Source organism: Lissotriton vulgaris, chromosome 3_1 (genome assembly GCF_964263255.1).
Source record: "Lissotriton vulgaris chromosome 3_1, aLisVul1.2, whole genome shotgun sequence".
In the NCBI taxonomy this organism is placed as follows: Eukaryota; Metazoa; Chordata; class Amphibia; order Caudata; family Salamandridae; genus Lissotriton; species Lissotriton vulgaris.
In genome coordinates, this window is record NC_141689.1 from 2,003,774,724 (window position 1) to 2,003,787,370 (window position 12,647).

The following is a 12,647-nucleotide window of genomic DNA, read 5'->3' on the forward strand; positions in this document are numbered from 1 at the left end:
AAAACTGCACTGAGAAAAAGGGAACAAAAATGAGTCAGGAGAAGTTATGACACATCTACTTTGATAAGGAAAAGTTAGGAGAGATGAGAGTGACATCCCAGATGGAGGCAGGAAAACAGTTATCAGATAAAATGTTTTTTGAAGAACATCTTCGCATGAAGTAATTTGGGTTGGTCAGTAGGCTGTGCCCAAAAGCAGAAACTGTGCTAAACACTTTTCAGTTCAGGTTGTTGCCAGAACAGGAGAAGTTTTATATTCTTTCAATATGTGGTTTTCTGAAGAGATGTCAATCATTTATTAAATTAGGCAATTTTATTTGCTTTGGAGAAAGGAATGGGCAATGGCAGACACAGACAGCTGAACTGACTGACCTCTGTGTATCACCATGAGAGGACAGAAAGATGCAAATATCTTACACAGTTTGAAATGGGTGAGACCGGCGTCATTTGGGGAAATCAGTCAATAGGATATAGCCATGGGGAAAGTCGAGAAACTACAGCCAACTGGAAGCTTGCATAGGGGGAAATGTAAAGAAATGTATTAATGTAGCAACTGGGATCATCACAAAATTACAAGGCCCAAGTGGAAACTCCATAATACCTGCTCTCCCCTCGCATCAGGCCTTACTCACACCTCTCGTACATTCTCACTGGCTGTAACACATTTTTGTCTCCCAGGATACGAATTAAAGCATTCTACCACCAAGTTTCCTTGATTTCCCCTCCACATGCCTGTGCTCATACATACAAAGCAAATCTGGGCCAGGCCTTTTTAGGTCTTGCCTAGCAACACAGCGCATGTGCTGCGTGCCTTGGCGAGATCTATTGTTGTCGACTTGGTTTCCGAGGGGGGGCCAGGAGATGTGTACTTGCACAGACAGCCGATGTGCAAGCTCACGGCGTGTCTTCTCTGGCGATCTCAGCTTGAGCCCGGACAACCGATGTGCATGCTCATGGCATGGCGTGCTTTTGCTTTCCCTCTTGCTCGCTCCCACCCTGTCTCCATTAGGCCCATGGCGCGCTTTAACCTTTCCCTCGCTGCGGCCCTTCAGCACAAGATGTGCATGCATTTGCTCTGGGGGCACGGCGCTTCCACGCGCTTTCACTTTCTTTACAGCGTTTCAGCAGCGGGTGTAGATCTGGCGGCCTCGTTTCCAGTCTGCCCCTGAAACAAGCCGCCACAGCTCAAGTGAAGATGGCGGATCAGGAGGTACAGGGTCCGCAGAGGAACGGAAAGGGCCCACTGGTGCCCAAGTGGGGGGGTGAGGGGGGGGGGGGGGAATGGGTGGCAGGGGCCCTGGCGTAGTCCGCATTCTAAAGTCGGACTCGAGTTACGGCTTCAATGTGCGCAGGCAGGTGAGCGAGGGCGGCAATGGAGAGCTGTATGTGCCGCTACAGCACGTTTGTGCCGTTCTGCCTGGGGGTGCTGCCGACCGCGCCAGTGTCCGACGAGGGGACCGAATCCTGGAGGTGTAAGTAGGGGAGAGACCACGGGCTGCCCTTTTCACTGTGCCATGTTTCCCCCACCCGAACACTTCCATGTTTTTGTGGACAGGGGATAGGGTGGCAGATTCTACTACCCTCTCAGAACAGCGCCAAAATTGCTATTACAATGCTACGCAGCCCTTCCAAAATTATAGGGAAAGTGCTTGCCCCAAGGGGTGCAAGTACCAGATTTAACCGTGTCTGTAGTTCATCCTTAAAGTTCCTGCAGTACTGTGTGTTATTACCACACAGTAGAGATGTAAGGGGGAAACCTCTTCATCAGAGTACATGGAGGAGGGGATCCTGGAAGCACCCAGTGCAGGTTCTTGCTATTTAGAGTGCTTTTTGCTCCTTTTAAGTGCTAGTACTGTCCCATTAAATGTATTGCATCAGAAATATGTACTCTTCATTTCAACTTAAAGAGCCCATTTAAACCAATAGACCAACCTACATTGTGCCCACTCCCACCTGCCAGTGAAAAAAGTGAGTAAACTTGCTGCCTCGCAATGCTGGGGTTCCAGTGGTTTGTGCCCTAATACTCTCCAACCTTCCTCTCCTCATTCTCTTCTGTGGCACTAATTTTCCCCAAGCCTTTCTTGTGCTGTGGCATCTGCAATGAACAACAACACCAGGGACGTACATCCCTTGTATTGTTGTGCATATAACCACTTGCTCGCCTCCTGCTCTACTGACCCTTTAACACCTTGCAGTTTAAGATATAGGACAACCAAACAGAATTGGTAAGACAGCACATAAAGACGAATTCTCACAACTCTAATACTTACAGACCCAGTAACTCGGTCTGCAGTAAGTACCACCATTTTTAAACCAATTGAGAATCTACCCCCCAATAAATCCCAGGGGTAATTTTCTCATTTTTAATCCACTTTTTGCGCACCAAGCTTCTTTTCCTATTTCCTTTTTTCCTTTTTTCATATTGTTAGTGGGGAAACCCTCAATCTCTGGACACTGCACCAAACGACCCAGAGGTGCCTCTGGTTGAGGCGGGCAGTTTACGCACTGAAGAAATCCCAATGATAACTGCCACAACGTCAATGCGGGGCGGATGAAACATATATACCGCACCCAGATTCGCATTGAGTTTTTTGAGGGTACTCTTCTTCCTTGAACCCAAGGTTGTAAGGTGTAACAAGTGTCCCTTTTCTCTTTTTGATAAACCTTAATCCTACCCCGGGGAAAGAAACGGACACAGTGATTCCTCATCCCTCCCTGTTGATGAACCTATAAGACAGCACATAGCCCTTAAGTCTTTTTTTATGTGTGTTTTTTTTTTAGCTGGCTTGTTAAGGTTCACAGTGTCAAATGGCACTGGCGGGTCAAGATATTTTAAGCTAGTGACTTTTGTCATCAGTAGCAAGCCAGAGGTAAACCAGAAGAGTTAGCGAGTCAGGCGCTGTCCTCAGTTCTTAATTTGTGAAAAAAGTTCTAGGGCCCTTGTCAGGAGGCCACTGCAGCTTGCACCACCAATTGCCCAAGCCAGCCTTTCCAGTGACCGTACAAACAAAACAACTAACCATCACACTCCTACAATTGCAACAATTAGGATCATTCCACGCCTCCAAAGCTAAGAAAATGCCTCAGGTGGCACGTATTAGTCATTTTTAATGTGTATTGAATCAATAAACAACTGTTGTGCTGAGCTCTAAACCACACCAACAGCATCACCATGCAGTGCACTGCCATAAGTTATGTTTTTGACAATTGAGTGCCGGTGCTCCGAACAGGAAACAACAGCCTTAAATTAAGCAAAGGTGGTCCCTGATGCGTTGTATTCTGTATATATGTAGTATGGCCACTCTGCAAAAACTTTGTGTTACTGGTAGTGGAGAAATTGGCAAATGGCTTGGAGGCTTTTGTGGGTTCAGTTGACGTATTTTGTTACAGCTTACATGCTTTGGAAACACAAGTATTTTTTATATAAGATGTATTTATTGAGCTCATGTTCACCTCTGAGTAGTCTCTTGGCGCTATTGACAAATAATGTATTATTACTACTCAGTGAAGTGGTACCCATTTTTATCAACCTTGGAAGCATGAAAGACTGAGTGAATCTGCCAGGCTTTGAACCTGGGGACATGAGTTCAAACACAGATCGCTGTTTGCATGCATTAGTCAACCGACCTGGCTTGGCTGTATTAGTAGCTTACACCACAAAACTGAATTGTCTGTTGATGTTTATGGAACAGGGTTTTTTGCAAGGTTTCTCAATGTTGTGTACTATTGACTTGAGAGATTGTCATTCTTGGGATGCATACTTGTGACCAGGAGATTGTACACAGAGTGATGCTGTAAGTAAGAAATCCAGTGCTTTTCCCATAGCATAAACCTCAACTTTAATCAACCATAGTGTTCAACTGTGTGTGTATTTTTGAGTTGTATCTTCCATTGAAAGCATGACTGTACAGTAAACTCAAATACTTGCCCGGGTGGTCACCCCCCTAATTCCAAACAAGGGGAATTGATGGGACCACACTCCAGAAGCTTGATTTGCAGTCATATTGTGTACTGTGATCCTAATCCTGCCAGTCCCTATTGCTATACTTTTTTGTGGGGCGGATGAGATGGCCTATTCTTATCAGGACAGTAGATCACATAGTATCCGGTCAGTGAAAGTGTCACTGTTTGCCTACAAATAGGTAAAGAAAGAAGTAAGTAACACTGTTAAAACCCCTGAATCTATCCAAGGCCTCTCCAACAATTAGCTTGTGAGATACTTTTAGCTCTCCAGCTACTTGCAAGTAGCTAGCTTGTGCAACCCAACTTACTAAGTTTTAAGATCTTGGTTAAAGTAATGCCTATCAACTTTGAGAGTCTGTATTTGAGATGAAAAATTGGATATTTTCAGAACACGTAAACTATTTTTTTAAAGAAAATGTTTGACATCAGAAATTCTGGGAGAGTTCCACACCAGTAAAGTCTAAGATCAAAATGTAAAAAATCTTAGTTTCATTCTTATAAAACTGTGACGATATCTGACTCCAGCTTTACGATTTAAAGCTGGAAAGCAAATATTCTAAGATTCCCTGTGTCATTAGCAAACACGCATTTGCAATGCAATAGGTTTCGCGTTTACGCAAGTTTGAGCTATGGGCATTGTAAATGACAATGCCCTTCATTTATGTTTTGGATTTTAAAACATAAATAGAATGCATTGTCATTTACAATGCCAATAGCTAAAAGTTGCGTAAATGCGAGACCTATTGCATTGCAAATACTTGTTTGATGGTGCTTCAGAATGGAATTTCAATTGCAGCTTTGAGTATTGTCTGACAATTTATCTTTGTCTAAAAGCAGGAGACTGAAGCAAGATAACTAAGGCAATCATTTTAAACACTAAATAACTGAGACCATACAGATTGACCTACCGTAAGGATATTTTGTATCCAGTTTATCTGCTGCTGTCCTTGCCCATGGAAGAGCATCATCACTGCAACCATTAGGCATTCCGTTATATCCAATTCCAACAATCTTATTCTCAGAGTTCACAATGCAAGCTCCAACCTAGGAGAGAACAGAATTTAATGAAACTGTTAAAAAATATTACAAATGTTTTATCTAGATACAAATTATGACTTACCTGGGGGGAAAAGAGAACATTGAGTTGCCAATCCCTCTATAAATCCTAAAGATGTTCGTTGATAGTTAGGAACAAGGGCACATACATTTTCTATCACACACTTTTAAAATAATGTATGTGGACAGTAAACAGGATTATTGGCAAAGGGAGTAATGTAAATGTAAATGTGTTTGTATTTATATAGCGCACTTCTACCCTGAGGTCTCGTAGCGCTGTATTCATACCGCTGTGGAACCCTTCCTGGCTTTCCTTTGAGATGTCCACTCCTGGGCAACCCCAAGGTGAAACCAGGCATCCAAGCGCTGCTGGGGCCATTGTGGAGATTAAGCAAGCTATTGCCCAGAGTCACAGAGTGGGACCCATGGTTAGACTAGGCATTGAGGCGAGGATTATCAGGTCCGGGTAGATTGAGTCCAAGAGCCGCCGAGGCGGGAATTGAACCATGGTCCCGGGCCAGACCTCTGCATCAAGGTCTGCCACTCTAACCATTGAGCCACGTTTCTCCACAAGTGAACAGGATTATTGATAATGGGGAAACTGCACACATACTGTACAACTATATTATATTTTGCTTTATAAAGCACCAAACATGCCACCTTCTAACCACTCGAGGGCACTTTTTCAAATTACTTTTGCTTACCATTGACTGCGTAGGAAGGCTCTGTTATTAACAGGCAAACATGTATGGACACTGGGCCTAAAAGGCACTTGTCTTGTGTCTAGGGTTTACACCAGATAAACTGCTAAATCCCTAGTTGACACAGAAAACCGATTTTGTGCTCACTATATGTTTGGGAATAATGAGAATTAGATCATAAAAAGACTGAATTACTGCATAGTAAAAGCATGCAGAAGCATGTAGATTAGACGAAACTGCACGTTGAATAACAGGTTCATGGTTACTAAATTGCAATAGTATATTCTTTTAAAATGGGATAGAAATGTGAATGTGACGACTCCTATGTTATATAGATTGAATTACCCACACTGTGTTTGCCCAGACTGGACTTCCAGTCGCCACCTGCAGCCTCTTTCTGCAGACCCCCTCCAACCATGAGAAACTGCAGCGCCAGATCCGACACACAAAATAAATTACTGTACCAGAGATCCACAGCCTGAGGAGAAGAAGACCAAGGGTGTCCCTATGTGCCTGTCGATCTCAAGTGTCAAGCTCCCATGGGGGTGCCCCAGTCCCAGCTTGCAGCCTCTTTCTAACCGGACCGTTCTCCCATTAAAGCGAATGGGACACCAGATGCAGAGACACCCCTTTGCACATGAATGCCCCAGAACCTCCCGAGGTGACCTGTTGGGGTGGCCTTGGACCCTGCCCCATACTCACCTCAAGTCCAGAAGAACAGCCCTGTAAGGCACTGCTAAGTGCCTGAATGCAATGCATGTTTTTCCTCCATAGGATAACATTGCTGAACAAGAAAATGCCCTATGTACCCATTTCTGAAAACTGAAAAAATTCATAACTCGAAAAGTACTTACCTCATTTGCCGCCTTTTTTGTGCGTCATTAATGCTTAGCACTACCCTCTGATATGCCTAACTGCTCGCCCACACTACCAAAAAAGGGAGCATTTGCGTTGACCTTTGCGCTTTACCTGGACTCTCTGCACAGTGTACCTCATGTTGGTGCGCTATATGGAGATATTGCTTCCTACAGTATATTTGAGATGTACGTGATAATGGTAAGGACCATGAAGTCAGTCGTTTTTTTTTTTAATTAGGAAGTGATTATTGCATGTTGCATGAGCTCTGAAAATGAACTATTAACAAGCATTTGCAATGCAATAGGTCTCACATTAATTAAGTTTGAGCTGTTGGCATTGCTAAATATTGCAACAAAAGTCTATAAATTGTAGGCCAAAAAAAGTGTATTTATTTTTGTAGCAATGGTGGCATGCTGCGCTTTAGATGAATATGTTTAAAAGTAAAGTGCGCCATACTGCGATTGCTACAATAGTTAATTGTGGATGCGTTAAGAATTGATGTGTGCACTGATGGCTGGTGGTGTGTGTACCTGTAGAAAGTGTGCACAGACGGATGGTGGTGTGTGCCTGGTGAAAGCGTGCACTGACGGATGGTGGTGTGTGTGTGCCTGGTGAAAGTGTGCACTGACGTCTGGTGGTGTGTGACTGGTGGAAGCGTGCACCGACGGCTGGTGGTGTTTGTGCCCGGTGAAAGTGTGCACTGACGGCTGGTGGTGTTTGTGCCCAGTGAAAGCATGCACTGACGACTGATGGTGTCTGTGCCTGGTGAAAGTGTGGGGTGTGGGGTGTGGGGTGTGGTGTGTGGTGTGTGAGGTCTGTATCTAAAGGTCATGCAATTTGTACATGCGATTTTGAAAGTATTGTATCTCCGAGAGCAGCGCCCTTTTTCTTTAGATACCTGCTTACAAGAGGACACATATCTTCTTTACAAATGAAAGGAGGCCCTCTATTTGTAGGGAAAACCAATATAATCCTGTTTTTAAATCAGTGAAGGAAATGCACGATTGGCTAACAACAAACAGGGCGCTCAAAGCAACGTGCAATAATTAAGGCTTAGAGACTAAGTTAACATCGCAATAACCTCCGGGAAAGAGATTTGTCTAGATAAGGAAGAACCATCCACTTCAGAGAAACTCTAATGTGCCCTTTAGTAATTATTCCCGCTTGTGGAATCCAGGAGCTAGAGCAAAAATACACATCCTGGACAATGAGAATGAAAATCTGTTTGCCATGCAAGCTGACCATTCAGAGTGAAGCGGTAATTAGCTTGTTGCGTTTGGCTGCACACATGCACTGACAGTGCTGTGGCCTAAACAAAGCAGCATTGTCTTCGGGTCTTTCAACAACTGCGTAATTAAATGCTTTGGAAAATAAAGCCACACAGGCTGCAAAAGGAAAAGTCGCGCCACCGACTTCACACGAGATGCAGCTGCAATTATTACAGCTAGACTGCGCTTCCTGCGCGCGCCACGGAAGAAAAGGAGCGTCTCAGGAAGCCCAAAAGAGGGCCTCAGTGCGGGCTAGCCTCTCTCAACGCGGACCCAGCTTTGTAAGTGAATCGTGCCGATTTGCAGATCACACAATTTGGATGAGTGTAGATGCCGGGACTAGTCGTAGAAGCGCCAGGATCTACGTCGGCCATTTAGCTCTAACTGGAACTGGCCGGCTGGTCAAAACCTACAATATCCCATAGCCTGCTGTTTAGGAGAGCAAATATCAAAATCAGACAAGGAAAAAAAAGCACTTGTCGCGCGCGCCTTGCGCTCAAAGTAAAAAATAAAAATAAAACAAGCTTTTAAAAGGAGTAGCCTTTTCTTTCCAATTGTTAGTTGCCAGCGCTAATTGCCCGGGGCTGTGCACTCAAGTGGTCGCCAGCTGTGCTGGTTTCCACTGAAGGAATGATTCTAAGGAGATACTTCTGCGCGTTTCGTTTAAGAGCGTCTCGTCGTAAAGTACTTCTCGGCATAGTTCAGCTTTGCACACGAAGGGAACATTTTCCAACCGTCCAGTCTTTGTGTACTCGTTAGAATTAAGGTGTTGCCTTTATAAATGAATGACAAGAACGGGCGCCACCCGCTAACCCCCCCATTTACTCCGACTGACTCCGACTGACATCTTCTAGGACTAGGTCAACCTAACCGCCGCAGCACTATCCCTCCCCTCTACACGCAAAAGCACATCACCGAGGGGGCGGGGAGCTCATCAATACACCGCGGAATGACTCGCGCGCCGAGACAAACTCACAAGCAGCAGCACGTGCCCCTCTCCCTTTACCCCGCTTACCCTTCATCCTGCTGGTTTTTGCTGGCGTTTATCTTTGATCTCTCCGCAAATTCATCGACGGAGGCCCCGCCAGAGGGGGCGGCGGTGTTATTTGGGTAACTGACCATTTCTGTCATGGTGGCCGAGGCGGGAAGGAGCCACGGGTCCCGGTCAATCGCGAATGGGATAAAAGCGGTGTCCACGCGTATGAGAGGGGTAAATGCTTTGGTCGGGGCCTGTAGAGGGGAGAAGGGGCGGCGGGGGGGGGGGGGGGGTGTCGGTGCGCTTGTGTGTGTGTGTGCTTGTGCTCGTGTGTGTGTGTGTGTGTGTGTGTGTGTGTGTGTGTATGTATGTATGTGTGCGGCAGCGGGGGGTCTGTACGTGTGTGTGCGTGCGTTTATGTGCGCTCGTGCGTGTCTCTGTCTGTGCGCTTGTGTGTGTGCGCACATGCCTGTGCGAAAGCAGGGGGAGGTGTGGCTGTGTGTGTTGGAGCTTCCCAGGAGACAGGAGAGGTGCACACACGCGCGCGGCCCGCTTCGATCCCATTCTTGAAGATGCGCGTGGCCATCTCTTGTCTACTGGGAAGCTGAGCCAGTGAATATAGGTCTCTGGGGAGACAGCGCTTCGCGCTGTAATCGTCACGAGACCTAAAAAGGAATCCTTTCAGGAGCATAGGGACAGTGGGCGTGAGCACCGTTAAACAATAATATTTGCATCCAAAACTATTACAGGATTTTCGACCAAAACATTCATCCACTCTTCCACTAGAGATTGAACCCACACGTTCCAGTCTAGAAAAAACTATTTCACAGATGACGGAAGGGACAACCGCTCTAAAACACCATGATAACAAAATGAACATATAAGATGAAATGATGTATGAAGGACACCACTGGAGTAGACAACTGTAGAGTTTATTGTAGGGTACAGAGAGCAGTCCCAGCTGGCACAGCCAAGGCACAAGCAGCAACTGCCACTGACAGAACATCCAGGGCAGTGTCCATCAACACTATAGATGACATCACAGAACATTCACAGGCTAATGCCAGCATCACATCACCACACGTCCCCCCTTTTCGGCAAAAAACCACTAGAATAGGGAAAGAGATAAAGAGGAGGAAAGAAAGAAGGGAACAAGAGCAGAAAACAGAATAAGTAGCAAGCAATGGAATTTATACCTAATCTCGTAATCTCGTAATTTTTGTGGTCTAAAGGAAACTCTGGTGCTTTTTCTAACACTATCTCCCCCTGAAACATTTTGGTTGATCTTAACAGACTTGGAGCGAATTCAAGGATCCCTAGCAATGAGAGAAGTGCTCCATCAGTTTCCATTAGACAACGTGACAGCATTTTTGCCAGTCTCTACAATTTGCTGAGCATCTAAAAAATGTGAAAAACCTTTTCTAACTGATATAGGATTTTTGACTCTGACCCAGTCTCCGACACAGAGTTTGTGAGTTTCTTTCGTGATAGGATGCGTGTAAGATTTTGAACAAGCTTCAATGGATGTTTTGTTTGCAGATTCCCAAATACACCTCATATTGCAGCCTTGATGAAAGGATTTAACCATCGAGAAGGGGTACACTTGTGAGGAAGCTTTTCTGCCCCTCATCATTTCAAAAGGACTGACGTTGGTAGCAACATGAGGCGAGATACGATATGACCGAAAGAGATCTTTGACAGCTTGAAAGACACAAGACCTGGACCTAAAAGCTGCCTGCACACACTCCACGACAACACTACTGAACCTCTAGGCTTTGCCATTACTTTGTGGATGATAAAGCGGAGACCTAGTATACTTGATCCCACAAGATTGCAGGAATAATTCATTTCTCGTGAAATGAATGGTACCCAGTTGTCAGTAAGAATTTCCTCAGGATAACCTTTCCTGAGGAAAATAGCGTTCAAACAGTTGATGCCACTCTTAGTATTGGGTGTAGTAATGGGTTCAATCTTTACCCACCTGGACAGGTGGTCAATGAGGACCAAAAAGTATTTTCAACTAGAGGGAAGAACATGGAAAGGTCCAAGAAAATCTATGCCCAATCTCTGCCAGGCTCGGCCAGGAGGGGGTACAGGAGATTCAACAGTACCTTCAAGTACAATAACATTGTCACTGGCATTGCAACATGTACATTGTTTCACTAAAACATTGATTTGGGTGTCCATTCTAGGCCACTAGAAGTCGATCCTAACTTTCCTCTTGGTAATGGTGGACCCAAGATGACCAGAATGAGGGGCTAAAATAATTTTCTCTCGATAGTATGAAAGAGGAATGAGTTTGTCACCCCTGACTACTTTTCCGCTTTCCACTGGAAACTCGTCATTGACTTTCCAGAACATCTGTAGATCAGGGGAGAGACACCTCTCTTTTGGCCAGCCCTTCTTGATTAATGAAACAACTTCTTGAGTATAGAATCCTTGTCAACTTGTGCCACTCAATCTTCCTCAGCAAAGGACAAGTTATCATGACTGATAAGTGCCACAAAACACTCTTCCACCTCCGTTTCTTGTTTATCTGTATCAGAGACCGGGAGTCTGGACAGGCAGTCTGCTCTGCTGTTCTTTCCTCTGGGAATATACTCTACTCTGAAAGAGTACTCTAAGAGTTTAGTAGACAATCTGGCTAGGCGAGCGGTAGTACATTTGATGTTTTTACCAGAGAGAATATCGACCAAAGGACGATGGTCAGTCTTGAGAATAAAAGACCTGCCCCATAAGTAGGATTTGAACTGTTCAATACTCCAGACACAGGCACAGGCTAGAAGTCCTTTTTCAAAAACTGAATATTTCCGTTCAAGAGTCCTGGATGCAAATCCCACTGTGTGCTCTCTTCCGTCAACATATTGTGCGAGAACAGCTCCCAAACCGACTCACAAGCATCAACATTAACAATGGTTTGCTTACCTTCTACAAATGCTTGCAGAGCTGGGGCTTTAATGATGTGGTCTTTGATGAATTGGAGACCTTTTTGATACTATTCGGACCATGCATAGATTGCGTCCTTCTTTAGTAATTTGCGAAGTCTTTCATAAACTTAGAATAGAATTCACAGAGACCAAGAAAAGACATAAGTTGTTCTTTATTTTGCGGAGGAGGTGCACCAACTATGCTTTTTACTAGGCCTGGTCTGGGTTGGATGCCTTGCTCGGAAATGACGTGGCCTAAGTACTCAATCTTTTACTTTGTAGGTACATTTGATTTTTGTAGGGTGACCCCTCAATTTTCTAGGACACTGAATACTTGATCAATGACGGAATCATGTTCAGCTTCAGTTTTGGTAAAGATGTTATGTTATGTTAATAACTTTGTTATGTTATGTTAATAACTTTTATTCGGCGCACAGCTGCCCCAGCGAAGGGGCGTCCTGACGCCTGATGAAGTACCACAACACAACAAATCGATGCTGGAAAGAGAAGTGATCAGTCAGCAGAAGCGAACAAATGGGTTTTTATAGCGCGTCTGAAGAGAGTCAGGCTGTTTAGGGCACGAATATGGACAGGAAGGGAATTCCATAATCCAGCCGCCAAAACTCGAAAGGAACGACCTCCTATCCTACTCAGTCTGAACCTAGTCGTAATCGCCAGATGAAGAGATTCCGACCTGAGAGACCGCGTGGGGACATAGGGGGAAACAAGACCCGCAAGGGCAGGAGGAGAGGAGAGTTTCAGGATCTTAAATGTCAGACAGAGAGCCTTGAATTTAATTCTCTGTCTGACCGGCAGTCAGTGAAGGGAGGTCAGGACTGCAGAGACAGAACAACGTCTCGGGAGGCCAACAATGGCCCGCGCAGCGGCATTCTGCACCC

General features: G+C 45.1%; 1 protein-coding gene across 1 annotated transcript in view; it reads right to left on the bottom strand.

The window, feature by feature from the left end:
* DCTD (dCMP deaminase) overlaps positions 1-12,647 on the bottom strand; it is a 231,273-nt gene that overhangs the window by 186,028 nt on the left and 32,598 nt on the right. The window contains exon 3 of the mRNA XM_086962464.1: positions 4,871-5,006. Coding sequence (XP_086818590.1) covers positions 4,871-5,006 — 136 coding nt within the window. The remainder of the gene's footprint in view (positions 1-4,870; positions 5,007-12,647) is intronic.